Source organism: Cricetulus griseus, assembly GCF_003668045.3.
Source record: "Cricetulus griseus strain 17A/GY chromosome 1 unlocalized genomic scaffold, alternate assembly CriGri-PICRH-1.0 chr1_0, whole genome shotgun sequence".
Taxonomy (NCBI): Eukaryota; Metazoa; Chordata; class Mammalia; order Rodentia; family Cricetidae; genus Cricetulus; species Cricetulus griseus.
In genome coordinates this window covers 147,546,092-147,563,462 of record NW_023276806.1, presented here as the reverse complement: position 1 = coordinate 147,563,462, position 17,371 = coordinate 147,546,092, and the positions used below count along the sequence as shown (strand labels likewise).

General features: G+C 35.5%; 1 protein-coding gene across 1 annotated transcript in view; it reads right to left on the bottom strand.

The window, feature by feature from the left end:
* Ptprq (protein tyrosine phosphatase receptor type Q) overlaps positions 1–17,371 on the bottom strand; it is a 181,533-nt gene that overhangs the window by 34,465 nt on the left and 129,697 nt on the right. Inside the window, exons 30-34 of the mRNA XM_027392465.2 lie at positions 15,712–15,778; positions 11,894–12,052; positions 10,393–10,615; positions 7,577–7,650; positions 2,343–2,442 (exon numbers count right to left, since the gene is read on the bottom strand). Coding sequence (XP_027248266.1) covers positions 2,343–2,442; positions 7,577–7,650; positions 10,393–10,615; positions 11,894–12,052; positions 15,712–15,778 — 623 coding nt within the window. The remainder of the gene's footprint in view (positions 1–2,342; positions 2,443–7,576; positions 7,651–10,392; positions 10,616–11,893; positions 12,053–15,711; positions 15,779–17,371) is intronic.

Sequence of the window (17,371 nt, the reverse complement as noted above, 5' to 3'; positions counted from 1 at the left end):
GTCTTTATATACTTATTTCTCTAAGGTGTAATACAAGACTGTGTTTTGGTTCTGTGTCAATCATTAATATTCCACATGTGTTGTGTGTGATATTGATATCTAGGATGATGTCAAGAGCATAAAATGTGGCCTCATGCTCAAAGACACTATATATTTGAACAGTATGTTCAAAATGTATAAAAAGAAAAGAAAAGCATTGAGGCTAAACTCATGAGGCAGTACATAACTCCTCAATAAAGCATTTTGGGTACCTACCATTACTAGTACTCAAAGGACATGGAGAAGTCCAGTTTGACTTAGGTGCTCTGGATCCAGAGGGGAGCACACTTCAGATGAACTGAACTAAAACAGAGTTTCAGAAATCATGTCACTTGACATTCACCCAAGAACAGATTCCCTTTTGGCTGAAAAAAAAAAATACTGGTAGGCTGTATTAAATAGTAAAAGCCCTCCTGCCATAAGGGTTCACACTGTAAGAAAACAGGAGGCAAAATGCAATTTTGGAGCAAACAAAGTTTAAAGACTGAAGATAAGTTCTTCTTATTGGCAAGGTCTATAACTTGTAAATATTCTTTCTGTATTTTCTTATTTGTTGACGGTTTTCCTTCATGTCTAGGCATTTTCATAATGTGCCAAAACTCTTACTAAAATGTAAATTTTCCTAATAATCTAGAATCATGACTTTCCCTTGTTATCATCCAGAGGAATTGAAAAACTGTCTGTGTTACAGGGAAAATGTCTTTGAAAAGAGACTTTCAAATGTACATTAAAATGCTGACTTAACAGACTCAAAATGAAAAAGATGGTGTGTCACATTCAAACTACTTGGGCAATGTTTGTAGTTAAAAATTAAGCTCGTGGAGCTAGTTAGAAAACTATTAGGCTAGTTATTTTCACAAATAAAAATCTTTTAGCTGTTTCTCTGATGAACCTCAACTTTAGGAGGTTGAATAGAGATTTCCTCTGAGGTTTGAGAGAAGGAGAGGGCTGAGAATGGGAAGAAACACTTTGAAAAACAAGAATATGGGTGCTGCTTAGTTAAGAGAAGGGAACGATTATGTGAAAACCCCAATAGGAAGGAACATCTTTAACAGTTGTCTCTTCTGTAAGAAATTTAAGACTTAAGTGCCTGATTGAAGCATCTTAAGTTAAACCTACTCAGATTCTGGGGGGGGGGGTACTGGAACCACCATGTTCTGTTTTTATTTTCCTTATTGTCTCTAAATTACAAATTGACCTGCTGTGGAATAATCCTTCTGTACACTGTGAAGAGGTGTTGCTCTCATCATTAACAAAAAGCTGATTAATTGATTGATAGCTAGAGACAGAGCTGATCGGTGGTCTAGCTGTATAACTCCACCTACACTTACCTTCATTTGTCTGTGATAATTGAATGGGCATTGATTGCATTTCTCTTTTGTTACCTGCCAGAGTGCTAAACTTTGTCCAGAGGAGCACCGTAGTAACCTGACCAGACAAGGGGTCAGGAAGTTGCTCACTTTCTGGGTTCCAGTACTGAATGATTCAATGATTATTTTATTTTATTTTATTTTTGAGATGGGGTCTCATGTTTCAGCCTTGGATAACCTGGAACTCACTATATAGACCAGGATAGCCTCGAACAGAGATGCACCTGCCTCTGCCTCCCAAGTGCTCATATTAAAGGCATGCACCACATATGTAACTGGTGGTTAAATTTTCCATAAGTGTCCCATATGGGGGCCTAACAGCCCACTTGAGGAGTTCTCAGTGGCCCTCTGCCAATCTCAGTAGCCATTGACTCCACAAAGCACCAGTCCATTCCAGAATGCCCAAACCATTCTGTATAAATGAGATACATCATCAACAAATTCTAGCCTCCCCAGCCTCCATATAAGGATGGGTAACTTCTGAAAACAGCTGCCTTCCCTCTGCCATGCTTCTTAGCCAAGAAAAGGTTGTATGTGCTCCTAGTAGCCATCCCATGGTAACTTTGAGAGAAGACTTCTTGGCTTTTAGTTTCCTCAATGGTCAGTCTCCCTACACTAACTCAACTGGCTACTCAGCTGTACTCTCAGCTCTTGATCCTTTTTAGTCCTCTTTTACTCCTGTTCTCTCCAGCATTCATATCAAATGCTTCCTATCAAAATAGTAGGTTTCTCTTCTTTAAGGCTAGATTTGTTCAATTAATAATGTATATACTTCAAAACATCATAATACATATTCCAGACAGGTTGGATGCCTTATAAATTTGAGAAAAATTAAACATAAGTGTTTCCCATTTGCATAACTGCTGTGGTTATTGTTTCTTGACTAGACTATGATAGATAAAATGCCCACAAAGAATCTGGGACACATCTTACCTTGCAAAGGCAAAAATAGCTGTTCCAAGGAGGATTATTGAAAGGATACACAAAGTGACTGACAGAATGATCTCCACAGTTCTTTCTGAAAGCCCTTCACCTGAGAAAGAATAAAACATGATCATTAACACTTCCCTGGAGTTCTATCTTGGGTCTCAAACCACATAGACTATTTCTATGCATATTACTTGAGTACCAGCAAAACAATTAAATTTCCTGCTTCCTCCTCTTCCTCTTCCTCCTTCCCCTTCCTTTTCTTCCTTATAATTTGAAGGTTCAGCCCTTAATTTTTTCTTTCCCTATAAAGAATTTATACCTTTGTAAGCTCACACCACCTCAAGACTTCATAATTTCATCTATATGATAATTGCTTACTTTTTTTTACTAATTAACTCCGGACTTCTATTTACCAACCAGATGTTTTTATTGAGACTAATGGTTATAATTTCAAAGTCAGCATGTCCAAAATGTGATAGTTTCTCTTTTTAACTGAATCCTACTCTCAGTTGAAGAGAACTCCATTACTCTACTTGCTATGGTCAAAAAGAAATGACTGTCTTATATTTCTTTGATAGTTTTCCATTGGTACTATCATATATATATATATATATATATATATATATATATATATATAGAGAGAGAGAGAGAGAGAGAGAGAGAGAGAGAGAGTCATACATGTGATTTTTACTAAAGGAAATCACAGTCTTCTGGAGATGTGATCACATTTCAATGTGAGAGAACAAAGAATAAAATAAGTACCAAGTATCAATGGAATGGGATTACATGCATTTGTAAGCAGCCTGATGTAGGTGCTGGGTACCTAACTCTTCTCCTCTATAATGTTGTAGGCACTTTTAAAACCATAGAACCTATTCCACAGCCCCTGCTCACCTCCTTCCTTACGAGGGACTGTTCAATCATTTTCAATGACTTGCTACAAATACATGTCTCTCTAACTTGTATGGGAAAGTCTTCACAATCAATATGCTGCATTTGGAGGAATTTTAATTGATGTGATTCATAATTTTACTATAAAAATGTTTCGTTTCAATGACAAAATGGTTCAAGGTCTAAAATAAGCAAAGTTTAAGGTTTTATCTTTTCCCTCTAGATTGGTGACTATAAAATGCTACCAAGTTTCTTTGGCTCTTGATCTGCAGGGTAGAGCTGAATGAATACTGAATTTAAACAGTCATCAGGATTTCATTTCCCCTCATATAACCTGCTCGCTCCGTTTAAAGGATGCTATAAGACCAAGTGTCTCATGTGATATTAGCTACATCTTCTCATTTGCTAAAATCCCAGTGCTTTGTTTTATGAATTTTTTAACATGCTACATCTAATCAGATATTCTTGCCAAAGGAAACACGAAGATGAATAAGGAATCTTGATTATCAGGTGATGGTAAGACACAAAGCCTTAGAACTCAGTTTTCAGAGACCACAAAATGAAATTTCAGAATAGATTATCATTTCAAAGCACTGGCCCAAGTGAGGAAATGACATATAATATATTAATAAACAGCATGTAATCCTCTGAGCCCATGTATTACAAAAGTGCCCTCAGGAGGGGACACAATGTACTGTGATCTTTGGGCACTTTCTGATTCACTGCTATGCATGAATGAGGTCATTTCTCCAAGTCCTGCCATACAAAGTGGGATTCTTTTACGTGATTTTCCTCATAATATACACAAGCTATTTCCTCATTAGATTTAGCCTCTGTTAATTAAATTGCTTTGTTTGTATAATATATTCTAGCACTGTAATTTAGCAATTTATAATAAAAAGCCCTATTCTTCATACCTATTATTTTCCGACTGAAATTATTACTACTTAAATTCATAACAGGGATACAACATTTTAAAATGAGCACTTTGAGTTAAATGAAAGGTATTAATCTCAACTACAATTATTGGCCTCCTCCTTTTAGCTTCCTCATTCTGTATATATGCTCTTAAAGTTAATATATGGGGAAACTGTCCTTTTTATTATTAAATTACTAGTCTTTTGAGATATTAAAACACAAAATGAACAATTACTAACGTTTATTTTATTACTCTATAATTTTTAAAGTGTGGGTGTGTATATTTAGGCATGAGGATATGAAGGCAGGCCAGTGGAAGGACTATATCTGGGAATTGATCCTATTGTGGGTTGTGTATCCCACAAAGGTAGTCAGGCTGGCACAGTAAGCTATCACACTCTGACATATTTTGCCAACACTAATACCAGTTTAGAAATATAGTTATTTAGGAGGGAAGCACAATAAGGATTTAAGGTAATGCACACATTAATTAGCATGAGTATATTCTACATTGTGTACATAGACCATGGCATCGTTGTAAAGCTCAAAATAAATACTGTTGTAATCGTCATTTAAAAATATTTTAATCAATTCATTTTAAAATAAATTTAGAAATGCACTACAAGAACATTTTCCTCCAACAGACTGACAAAATTTTTGAAAGACAAATAATGCTCACCAGAGTGTGAGAAAAAGTCATTTATCCATTGTTTAAAAAGCTATTGTCAAATCTTTGTTCACAAACCGACAAAACAAAACACACCTCCAAAACATGTTTATTTATGAAATGTTAACCTTAAAAGACAAGACAAGATGGTAAGACACTAGAACAACTAAAAGTGGTTTAAGACGCTGAGATGAGAAAGTGGCACAGAGCAGTAAACAAGCAGAGGCTTCCAGCCACAGTGAAACTGGAAGCAGCTTCAGAACATGGTGATTCTCTCTCCCCTCCCCCATAGTGTCTTACAGTAGCAGCACAACACTGACCAGAGTCACACTGCCTGGATCTGAAAGCTGATGCCACCTATGCCTTTGCTAAGTTAAAACCCACTGCTTCAGGTTTCTTGCCTATGTGTTAGTAATGTCTGTAGGAATGCATGGTACAGAGTTAAGAGTGGACACAGGGTTTTATTTTTAAAGCCACTTCCAAGTTTTGAATTTATGCAACAGTGTCAGGTGTCTTTGTTTGTAACCATTTCATAGTCACACAGCCATTCCCTAATCTAAACAAATACCTCAGTTGACTTACAAAGTAGGTATTAGTATTGTCATTGTAGAAATAGGATTTCAGAAGCTAAATACTTTAAGCATTTTCACAGCAGTCTTGAGGTATCTAAATTCAACACATACTAAAAGCATATTAAGTATCCCTGTCTGACTATAGAGTTTGTGGGGCTCTTCCCACATCAACACTGTCTTACTAAGTAGATACACATTCCCTCTGCATCTTGGCTACCTTGGAAGATGTGATCAATGCTTCAGATGACATAGTAACTCTCTCTCTCTCTCTCTCTCTCTCTCTCTCTCTCTCTCTCTCTGTCTGTCTCTCTGTCTCTGTGTCTCTGTCTCTCTCTCTCTCTCTCTCTCTCTCTCTCTCTCTCTCTCTCTCTCTCTCTCTCTCTCTCTCTCTCACACACACACACACACACACACACACACACACCTGTCCCCTCTCTCAGATTGAATACATTGGGACATTTTTAACACAGTAATTAAATGAGAAGTGTCATGACAACAGAAAGCCATCAGAGAGTCCCTTTGCCATGGGCTTTAAGACCTCATCTTGCTCTGCTTTAACAAGGGCCCTCTAAGGTACAAAAAGGGATGCCTGGTTTTCAATTCATAGAAATGTTCTGCTATTAGATTTTACAAACAACACAATGCCTACATGCAGTTTCCATGGACTCACATGCCTTGGGAAGATTTAAAAAGCTACAGAGGGTTCATACAAGTGATAAAAATGAGGATGCTAGTGCCCAATCTAAGGTAAAAACAAAATCAAATAATTAAAGTTAATATATGTCATTTCCCATTTACTATTACATGTCATAAAGATTTCTCTCCATGCAAGATTTTCACTAAATTTTAACCCTTTTAGTTCATTGGCATATGATGATTTTTTGACCCTTATTTTCAATCCTGTGTGTTAACAACCATGAGAGGAAAATCTACCACCAGCATGATCTGTCAAAGCACAGCCTTGGTAAATCTCTCAAGTACTGAAGTTTTAATTAATAGGATACTATTAGTTTCCTATTTAATTAATAGGATACAACAAGTTTAATGCTTGTTGCCAATGGCATGCAAATATTCCTAAATCAATGCATATCTGCCCATTATTGGACAACCTTGATGGGATCTATACTCCCTCCACTGAAGTTTATTTAGGATTACATTCATGCATATGTCCTTAGTAGGCTTGTCAGCATCTTGGAGATCCTCTAGTCTACTGTAAATGATGCTATTGGTCCTGAGACATAAAATCACACTGACTGAGAAGCATTGATCCAGATTAAAATATAATTTTGAAGAATTTGGCAGCTATTACATGAAATGAATCTAGAAGGTATGCTTGATACAGAATATCTAAGCTAGGATCTAATTATTGTAATGGTACAGATGAGATATGTTCATATGACTGAACTTTGCTGTTTGGATGTGATTGAAGAAACTAATGAAAGTAGCATGAAAGAAAAAAAAAGCTTGTAGTTTTGAGAAACATTCAAAGGAAAATATTAGCATATGATTCCTCTTTGATGAAAACCTTTAGTGTATGAGACATTAGAACCAAATACCTTTTTATTTAGAATTTCATTGAGCAATGAACACTTTAACAAAGTTTATAGCCAGATGTGAATAGTTAAAGCATCTGTCTTCTAAAAGAATGTTGTAAATACCATTTTTCCTTTAAAAGGTTAATTATCTTTAAAATACACTTGTACCAAAGACTATTCAGCCATGAATTAGTGTATTTACCAAGCATTTAATAACTGTTACCATCATATAAATACATAGAGATTATAGATAAAGGCCAGAGGGACAGTTTGGTGAATAAAATGTCTCCCTTGCATACATGAGAATCAAATTTTGGGTTCCCCAGAGTCCATGATAAAAGTTTAGTGGGAAGGGTGGTGGCCTATAATCCTAACACAAGATCCCTGAAGGTAACTGGATAGCTACAATAAGCAAAACTGAAGCCTCTGAATTCATCAAGAGGCTCTATCACAATAAATAGAATAGACAGTGATGGACACAGACATGATGTCAACTTCCAGCCTCTCCATGGGCATGGATACAAATGCATGCTCATCTGCATATACATACTCATTCTCACACAAGCAAACATTCATAGATACATGCACATATATATACACACATATTATACACATGAAAAAGAAAAAAATTAAAGATAAACTACAAAATCTTACCTAAAGTTTTGATAGGGTCAGAGTAATCAGAGTCAGTAAATTGTCCCATGACATTTGTGGCTCTAAATTTAAACCTATAAAAGAAAAAAAAAGATTCATTCTAAGGTTTATTTTTAGGTAATAATGAGTAGTATTGGTTCCTGATGTCTTTTTTGATGATTACTTTGTTTTAATGTATTCATACCAATATAAAGTGATACATTTCTATTAAAATATAATGTAAACTAGCCTATCAGCTTAACTAAGATGCTTCTTGTTCATCTAATAGAAATATATTTCTTTTTTCCCTTTTTTATTTTTTTTAATTTAAATTAAAAACAAGCTTGTCAATCCCAGTTTTCTCTTCCTACCCTTCTCCCCTGAGGGAAATGTCCAGAGATCTACAAGGATGACCCCAACTAACAATCTAAGCAATAATGGAGAGGCTAGCTTAAATGCCCTTCCCTGATAATAAGATTGATGACTACCTTATATGTCATCCTAGAGCCTTCATCCAGTAGCTGATGGAAGCAGAAGCAGACACCAAGAGCTAAACACTGAACTGAACTCCTAGAATCCAGTTGCAGAGAGGAAGGAATGATGAGCAAAGGGGTCAAGACCAGGCCAGTGAACCCCACAGAAACAGCTGACCTGAACAAGGGGGAGCTCATGGACTCCAGACTGATAGCTGGGAAACTGATCCAGACCTCCTGAACATGGATGTCAGTTTGGAGGTCTGGGCAATCTATGGGGCCTCTGGTAGTGGATCAGTATTTATATGAATGGACTTTGGGAGCCCACTCCATATAGAGGGGTACTCTCTCAGCTTAGACACATGCGGGAGGGTCCAGGCCCTGCTCCAAATGATATGGCAGACGTTGAAGATCCCGTATGGAAGGCCTCACCCTCCCTGGGGAGCAGAAAAGGAATAGGATAAGTTCCTGATTTCTTTATGAGCATGTTTGTCATATGTGTATAGAAAAGCTACTGATTTTTGTGCTAATACATTGTGTACCCTAATAATTTGATTATGATTTTGCTGGTGTTTACCCACTGTAAGAGTTTTCTAGTGAAGTATTAAAGGCCACATATATACGTACATACACACACACACACACACACACACACACACACACACACACACCATGCAAATTAGAATACTTTGACGTCTTCTTTTCTTATTTGTATCCTCTTTATCTCTGGGATAAATCCTATGTGATCATGGAGAGTAATTATTTTTTAAAGTATTTTATTGAGTAGTTTTGTATCTATTTCATCAAAGATATTGGCCTAAATTGTAAAAAAATAATTTTCGTGTCCCATTAACTTTTCCACAAATATTTTAACAAATAATTATGGAAAATTAATAGTTTATTTAAGAAAAAATAAATTTACAAGACATGAGCTTAAGACTAAGTTACAATCTGGAAAAGTCTATACTTTAATCTTTACCAGATGAATAATTATCTTACGCTCAGGCTCATTGAATTTGATGAGGCAACAAGAAAGTATTAGACCAAACTTGTGAACCAGGAGTAGTCAAAGAACATTAAGCAGATAATCTAACTCATAGATATGTTTAGATGGAATCGTTAAATATTAGTAAAAATTTGGCTACTATAATTAACCAATACAAAGCATAGTAGCTAGAATAGTAGCTGCTGTATATTATTTTTGGCGATACAACAGAATTAAAGGACAGAGATTATATAGAATTGTCTTGTTCACATGTACAAAATTAAGAACAATGATTGCTATTTTCACTACGTGCCTAGTTGTATTCACCCATTTTTATAAATGTAAAACAGAAAGAGCACAGAAGGTCATCCTCGAAGACACCTGAATTCACCTAATTTGAAAACATAAAATACAAGAGCCATTTAAATTGTAAAACAAATAACAGTGTATGATTTATTCGCCAGCATTATCAAACTCTTATGATAACAACCATTCTGAAAATAATCTATTTAGAAAACAATATGCAAAATAAAAATGAATAGTAAACATGAAATTTTTATCATTTTAAAATTTGTTATGTCTAGTTCAAATAATAACCAAAATTTAAATTGGCTTTGATAATAAATCATAGTATGTTATTTTTCAGTTGCCCAATTTCTGTAAATTTTCTAATTCTAACTCAGGGAAAACATTCATAAGAAATTTAATATCATTTCAACTAGCATGATGAAGTATGATCACCTACAATTTTAAAAATCAGTAATAACAGTAAGATTTGGAGAAATCAAGGCTAAGATGATTCCCTTCTAAACTGTAGCCTTATTTTCTAAAATAATATTTACAATTAAATAGAAAACAATATCAATGAATTCAGCAAAAATTAATAAAATATTCGTACAGCTGTTTGATAAGATAAAACAGAAAGTTATTGATATTAGCATCATAAAAGCAAACCTTAACTAATTGAAAGACCACAAGACTATTTCCTAAAGCCTACATACATTGTCATCTATGGCAAAAAAGCAAATCACTGAGTTCAAACACATCAACCACACTGTTCATTACAGAAATAACTAAGTTCTTCTACATTGTATGTTCTCCAGTGTCATACCTTTCAAATTTCCTTTAAACAACTTATCACATGAAAACATTTTTCTTTCAGAATTGTTTGCCTTTACTATAACACTGTGTGTCTTTGTAATTAATAGATAATGGCTCATCCTTCTCTTCAACCCCAGAGTATGAACAGTACCCATGTATCCCAGTGTCCATGAGAGATGCCTTTGCTCACCAGAAGGAGGAAAGAGTGTGCTGATTGATAGGTTGCATACATTAATGAGCTTGTAGTGTAGTGCATCGTTGACATAAACTATACTTACAGATATTGCTTTTTTGGTTTCAGAGGTCCATTGCATATTTTCTCTTCATTGCCAGGGATCATACAGGCATTATCAGCACCTATCACATAGATTTCTTCATTACCACTGAACTTTGTCTTTCCCTCTATGCATGGGGGATTAGGGAATCCTTCATTTGTAAAATATGGCCTTGCTTTGTTGAAATATGCATCATACCATTTTGTCACATTTCCATCTTGCTGAGCTGGTAGAGGGGAACAAAAGAATGCCTAACATAAATTACTCTGAAGTTGTCTTCAGATCACCACAGCACTTTTGTGATTCCAGTAGAGAATTCTAAATGCAGTAAGAGTCATGCCATGAACAACAAGGCCATTCAGCTTATGAACCTGGACAGTATTCCATTACACAGGAATCTGAAGTACTGTCATGGGGACTGATGTAGCAGGTACACCAGTGGTTCTCAACCTGGGGGTCCAGCCCCTCAGGGAGGTTGACTGACCCTTTCACGGGGATTGTATATCAGATATCCTGCATGTCAGGTATTTATACTACAATTCATAACAATAGCAGCAAAATATGAAATAGCAGCAAAAATAATTTTATGGTTGGGGGGTCACTACCACATGAAGAACTATATTCAAGGGTCACAGCATTAGGAAGGTTGAGAATCACACAAAAAACATGCATCAGTCACTTGTCATTACTGTTCATACTTCCAAAGAAGGTATCAAGATTCTATCTTGGCACATCATCAAAAAATTGCAACAAGTAAACACAATAAATAGATCACATATCCTGATTCGTTCTTTCCGCATTTGAGTATAGTATTTTTTGACATTTGAAAATGCTTTTTATTTGTGTTCTTTTCCTTCTTCCTCAAAATACATGGATGTTTTTCCATGACATCTATTCCATTTTTTTGCTTAATATCTTTTTATTTTTATAACTGTAATTAGATAAATTTTAAATTAGAAACAAACTTATTTTACATGTCAATCTCAGTTCCCTCTTCCTCCTCTCTCCCCTCCTCCCCTTCCCTTCCCCCATCCCAACCCCTTTCTGCTCCCCAGAGAGGGTGAGAGCTTCCATGGGGGAATCTTCAAAATCTGTCATAATATTTGGAGCAGTCCCTAGACCCCCCCATGTGTCTAGGCTGAGAGAGCACCCCTCTATGTGGAGTGGGCTCCCAAAGTCTATTTGTGTACTAGGGATAAATACTGATCCACTACCAGAGGCCCCATAGATTGCCCAGACCTGCAAACTGACATCCTCCTTCAGGAGGTCTGGAACAGTCCTATGCTGGTTTCCCAGTTATCAGTCTGGGGTCCCTGAGCAACCCCTTGTTCAAGTATTTTAAATATAAGTTATTGGTATAATTACTGACAATATTAAGTCTATTGATAACCTTAAATTGTGTCCGAATTATGAGTAAATTTTACTTGATAATTTTGATAATTTTCTTTAGCATTCAGAAATTGACATTTCAATGTCTCACAAGGTAGACTGAAATCTGAGGTACCTCCTGTTTCTGACACAAGCACTTGGACATTTTTGATTGGCCCATGATCATCATTGTAGTAGCATATCGGCATTCGGATTGCAATTGTTGTTGATGTCACGAGCAGTTTTCCTGTGGCATCATGAACAGGGATTGGCTTGGTCTTTGGTCGTGCTGGAGCTAAAAAACAGTAAAACATAACTAATTATTTTCTGAGTAGAAAAAAATAAACACAATCTCATTTCATGTAGATAACTAACAGATAAGTGATGGACAGCATATGCAAATGTCAAAGTAAACAGTTGTTTGTGGGTATAGTAGATATACAATGACTATTATCTCCTAAAGGTATAATTATGTATTTGAGGCTTTCCTGAGAAACTGAAGCCCAGGTGAAAGTTTTCAGACATGTGACTCTCCTCATGCATTTAAAACAATTTATAAATGCTGTCACAAATAATTTTCAGAAATTATTTACATCTCACTAATTTTTTGTGTTCTTTTTTTCTTCACTCTTGTTATCTTGTTGATTAATTCCTATCCTAGTTGTAGTATCATCTTTCTTACTGTTTATCCATGTCAAAACCTGTATAACCATCTACCTTATTTTGGGTAATTTTCACATTATCAGGTAAAATTTCAGATTCATATATAACAGGCTTCTTACTATTGAGTTTTTCTAATGCAGATACACCAGGCATTAAAATTACCCATTATATTGGTTTCTCATGTGAGTCTTTCTCAGACAGAGATACAATGCTAACTCAAATTTTTAATGGCTACAGTATGTGGTACAGCTGCATATTTCTTCAACCACTGTCCAAGGGTGAGGATTTAATTTTCTTATAGTTATCAGCATTTTTATAATAACTAATCTCAAACAGATGACTTTGTTCACCATTTTGTTTCTGTAGAAGAGATTCCAAATAGTAGAATTTAAGAAATGTGCATTTTATGTGTGTATGAAGGCTGTATATGTGTAATGTGTGTGTTTAGGTGCACAATTGTGCGGGTGTGTACACATGAGTGTGTACATTCATGAGGCAGTCTAAATTTGATGTTGCATGTCTTCTTTGTTCACTTTTCACTTTACTTCATTAGAAACATAAAGAATACAGCTAGTCTAGTGAGCCAACTTGTCCCAGAGATTTGCCACCTCTGCCACCATTGTGCTGAATTACAGGGAGCCACTATGCCTGCTTGAGTTTTACATGGGATCTGGGAGTTTGAATTCTGGTCGTCACACTTGTGTTCCAATTATTTTGTTCATCTCCCCAGTTCATCATCTATATATCGTCAACATTAGTAGATAGTATTTAGAATAATTTCAAAGATACCATAATATTTACTATTTTGCCATCAATAAATATAAAAATCCCCAAACCAATATTTTAGGGTTTCTGCTGGTTTCATGTCTACTAATAGTTATGTATGTGTTTACATATATATATACATATATATGCATATATATATGTATATATATATTTGTTGTTTGAAAGTTATGCATCCAAACTTCAATTTTAAAAAAAAAACTCTCTCAATAGTTTCACACAATTTGCAAGATTGTTTCCTTTTAATAGGTGAGAATTGAGCCAACAGATGTAAATGCGAATATCAAGGTTGGAACCAAACTCTTTGACTTGAGTCTTAGATTCACTCTTGTGCACTGGATCCAAAAGCAAATCTCTTACTTGATTAATCACTTTGGAATTCTGATAAGCAAAGGTTGGAATGAGATTGGACATGTATGAAGTTCACTGTGAGTGAAAATTGTGGCTAATGAAGAGGCAAAGTTCAGGAGTAGGTAGCAAGAGTTTTCAGATACAAAAATGCCTGATGTAGCAGTCACAGAATGGAGAGAAGGGTTTACTTGGAAAAGGCCTGGGGCTTTTTCTATTCTGAACCCTCAATGAGATCACCAGGAGTCCTTGAGGACAAATCTCAGTAACAGGAACCCATTATTGGGGTGCAACGTTCCAACTGTATATTAACTGTCAGATGAAAACTTAGTGGATTTGCTTCTAGCTCAATACACTATGTAGCTAACAAAATCATATGCAGCACTAAAGACTATCTAAGTTGTCTCTATGGAGTTCCACCACAACCCTATGTCCTTGCATCTCTCTGCAGGCATTAGAATAAGAGTGTCAGCCAGAAGCATTTGTCATGGAGGTGGGTAAAGCATGTGAAATGAGAAATTCCAGGAAAGCATATGTATAATGTGCTTGTTTATATGTGTGCCTATACAAAGTGAAGAAAAGAAATCCGGATGGCATGGTTCCACCTCTACTTTGTTTTTTCTGAAGCTATTTTGTGAAAAAAATCAAAGTTGAAACAACTTATATGTTTGTATATTTCCAAGATATATGCTTACTAATTTAATAAAAATCAATGTATATGTGTATATGTACCTGCTTCTCTGTTTGTGCACAGTGTGTATGCATGGACCTGCAGAGTGAGAAGAGAGCATTGGAACCCAGAACTGGGAACAGGTGCTGAGAACTTAATCCAGGGCCTTTGAAAGAGCAACAAGTGCTTTTTACCACTGATCCACCCCTCCAGGAATTTGTCAAATAAAATAAATAATGCTTATAAATAAGAAGACACCATATTTATTAGTCATTAGTAAAAAATGATAAACTGTAAAATTGCATCTGACAATGACTATCTCATACTCTTGATAATAACAATTTTCAGGTATTATTTGAAGGATTTTTCAAAGATCTTCACTCTTAATCCTCATAATTAAAAACCTGCAAGGTAGGAACTAATAGCATCTGCACTTTCTAGACTTACATATGTTGAGACGATTTCCCAAAGTCAAACAGATATCAAAAGACCAATTCAGGATTCAGTCTCAAGAGTTATCTGAAAGACTGGCTGACCAGCCACTGTGCTCCACTGTCCCTTCCAAAGAGACATTATACTTTCCCTTAGAAAGACATACTTGGTGGAATTCTACTACAGGTTGCATGGAACAAATACTTAAAGGGTTTTTGTTGTTACTTTCTTTTTTTTCCCTTCAGCCAAATCCTCCCATTCCCCATCCCCCAATCCACTTCCCTCTTTCCCCTAGTCCACTCTGCTTTCATTTCCCTTCAGGAAAGAGCAAGCCTCCCAGGGATATCAACTGAACCCAGCCTAAGAGGTTACAATAAGACTAGATACAGACCCTCATATCAAGGCTGGATGAGGGTTTTCTTTTTTCTTTGTTTTTTGTCTGTAATGTTTTATTACCTTTTTAAATTAATTTATTTAATTTAGAAACAATATTATTTTACATATCAATTCCAGACATCTTGCAGCCTTTCGCTTTCTTTCATTTTTAGAACTCCCTTATGTGATAGAGGTAGCACAAAAACTACTTGATTTCAATATATGGGCAGGCAGGTACTAGTCAAGTGGACTTAAATTCCTCTTTGAGGTTTTGTGGTTATTTGCTAGAGAAGAATCTTACTAAAATCCGTGCAAAAATAATTAAGTGGTAGATATACAGTAGAAACAAAATTACAAGTTTGGTTATATGGAGTTTGGTAGTCAGCTGCTCAGAAGCCAACTCCTAATACAGAGATTCAGTCTAGGCAGAGGCAATTTTATAAAGATCACTTTCCAATAAAAATCAAGTTTAGGTGACAACTTTTAGGACGGATATTCTCTTCAACAATAATTCATGTCATCATTTAGATGGTTAAACTAAACTTTGAATATGCACACATTATTAACATATGCATATCACATGCAAATTCATCATGTAAAGGTTAGCTCCTGCACATGATTCAGTTTACAATCACCATCTGGTTAAGAAAACAACAGTTTAATGGAAGGCAGTTCGTTTATACCTTTAATGTCCATGGTTATTCGCATCTGCACTTTTGGCCCAGCACCAGCACTGTTGATAGCATAAACCTGGAACAAAGAAAGGCTTGGTCACTGCTCCAAGCTTCCTGTCTACGCATGTGCAATGGAGCATGGCTATAAACAAAAATAATCTGTCTTTTAAAAACTTTGGTATCTGCCTATTAATCATATTTTCTCAAATCTGCTCAATACCACATATATCAGAAAGAACATTCACAATCAAGAATTTCTTATAGTTAATATTCTGCAACTAAGTCCTGAGACTAAATGCTGACACAAAGGTCCCCACCACCAAGATCAGGAAGGCTGGGCTACCATTTGAACACACAGGAAGAAAAGAGGAGAAAACCACCATGCTTACACTACCTCTCCCTCTACTTTAACATCTGTTACTTCTCTCTGTAGCTAGCACATTTTGCCCTCCTTTAAATCCATATTCAAGATCTTCTGCTTGAGTCTAAGATGAAACCCAATTCCTCCTGCCTCCCCATTTTCCTGTATTAAATCATCCTCCTGAAAGTTGGCCTGAATGCCCTTCTTCACCCCTGCCCCAAAGTATCTGATGCATAACCTGCATAATGTGGCATATACACATAAAACATTTCTGTTTGTGTACACAGAGGGTGATTTACACAAATGTGAACCCTTTCAATTAGCTTTGTGCTCAGAAAGCTCAAGACCCTGAGTCCTTGCCTTCTTCTTGTCTAGCTGAATAAAACAAAGACCACAAGAACAGTCCAATTACCTTGTATTTACTGAACACAAATTGGCATGTGTAATAAAGTCCTTGGTCGTAACTCATTTCATATATTAATGGTCCATCCTTTCATTATGTCAATATTTTGGAAATGTTTTTGTTGAACTAAACTTATAATAATTCATGGTATATGGTAGCTATATTAAATAGATCAATCCCATCGACTTCAATTAAAATAACTAAAAGAAAAATTTGGTGTCATTTGTAACTTTTGAAAATGAACTATTCAAAAGAAGTGGTGATCTTTTCTTTATTATATGACTTAAACTGTGGTGATGAGTAAGAAAAACTGGCAAAAAACTGAAAGTACTTCTTAAATAGCAGGATGTATAGAAGACACTTGGGAATCTTTTTAAACACAAATATTCATAAGCTTCAATATCCTGAGATGTTTATATTGCAATTTGCAAGCAGTTATGTTTTTCCTTATAGACCATATGTACCTTGTTTTATTTCTTATTTCCCTTATTTTCAACAGTCAAATTGATACAGTATTTCTTTCTATACTATGAGTATTTGTTCATCACAGTACATTCTGCAAAATGTTACCATTCCTGTTCCCAATTTTTCACTTGCAAAAGTTGAGTCACACACTTGAACAAGTTTTCTAGGTGAATATAAAAATCAGGACTTGAACTGAGATTCGAATTTCCATTCATCTTCTAATAGATATTTCATAAAAACTTAACTAGAATTGCAACAAGAAAAAATACAAAGTTGAAGCAATGAATATATTTACCTATTATAAACAATATTCTTATGATTAAATTGTTAATTACAATTGCTCTGAGGAAGGGATACTGTTCTAGGGCTTATTGCACTGGATGATAAGTTGCTGCAAGGTGATGTTTCTTAACCAAAACAATTTTGCTTATAATCCCTAA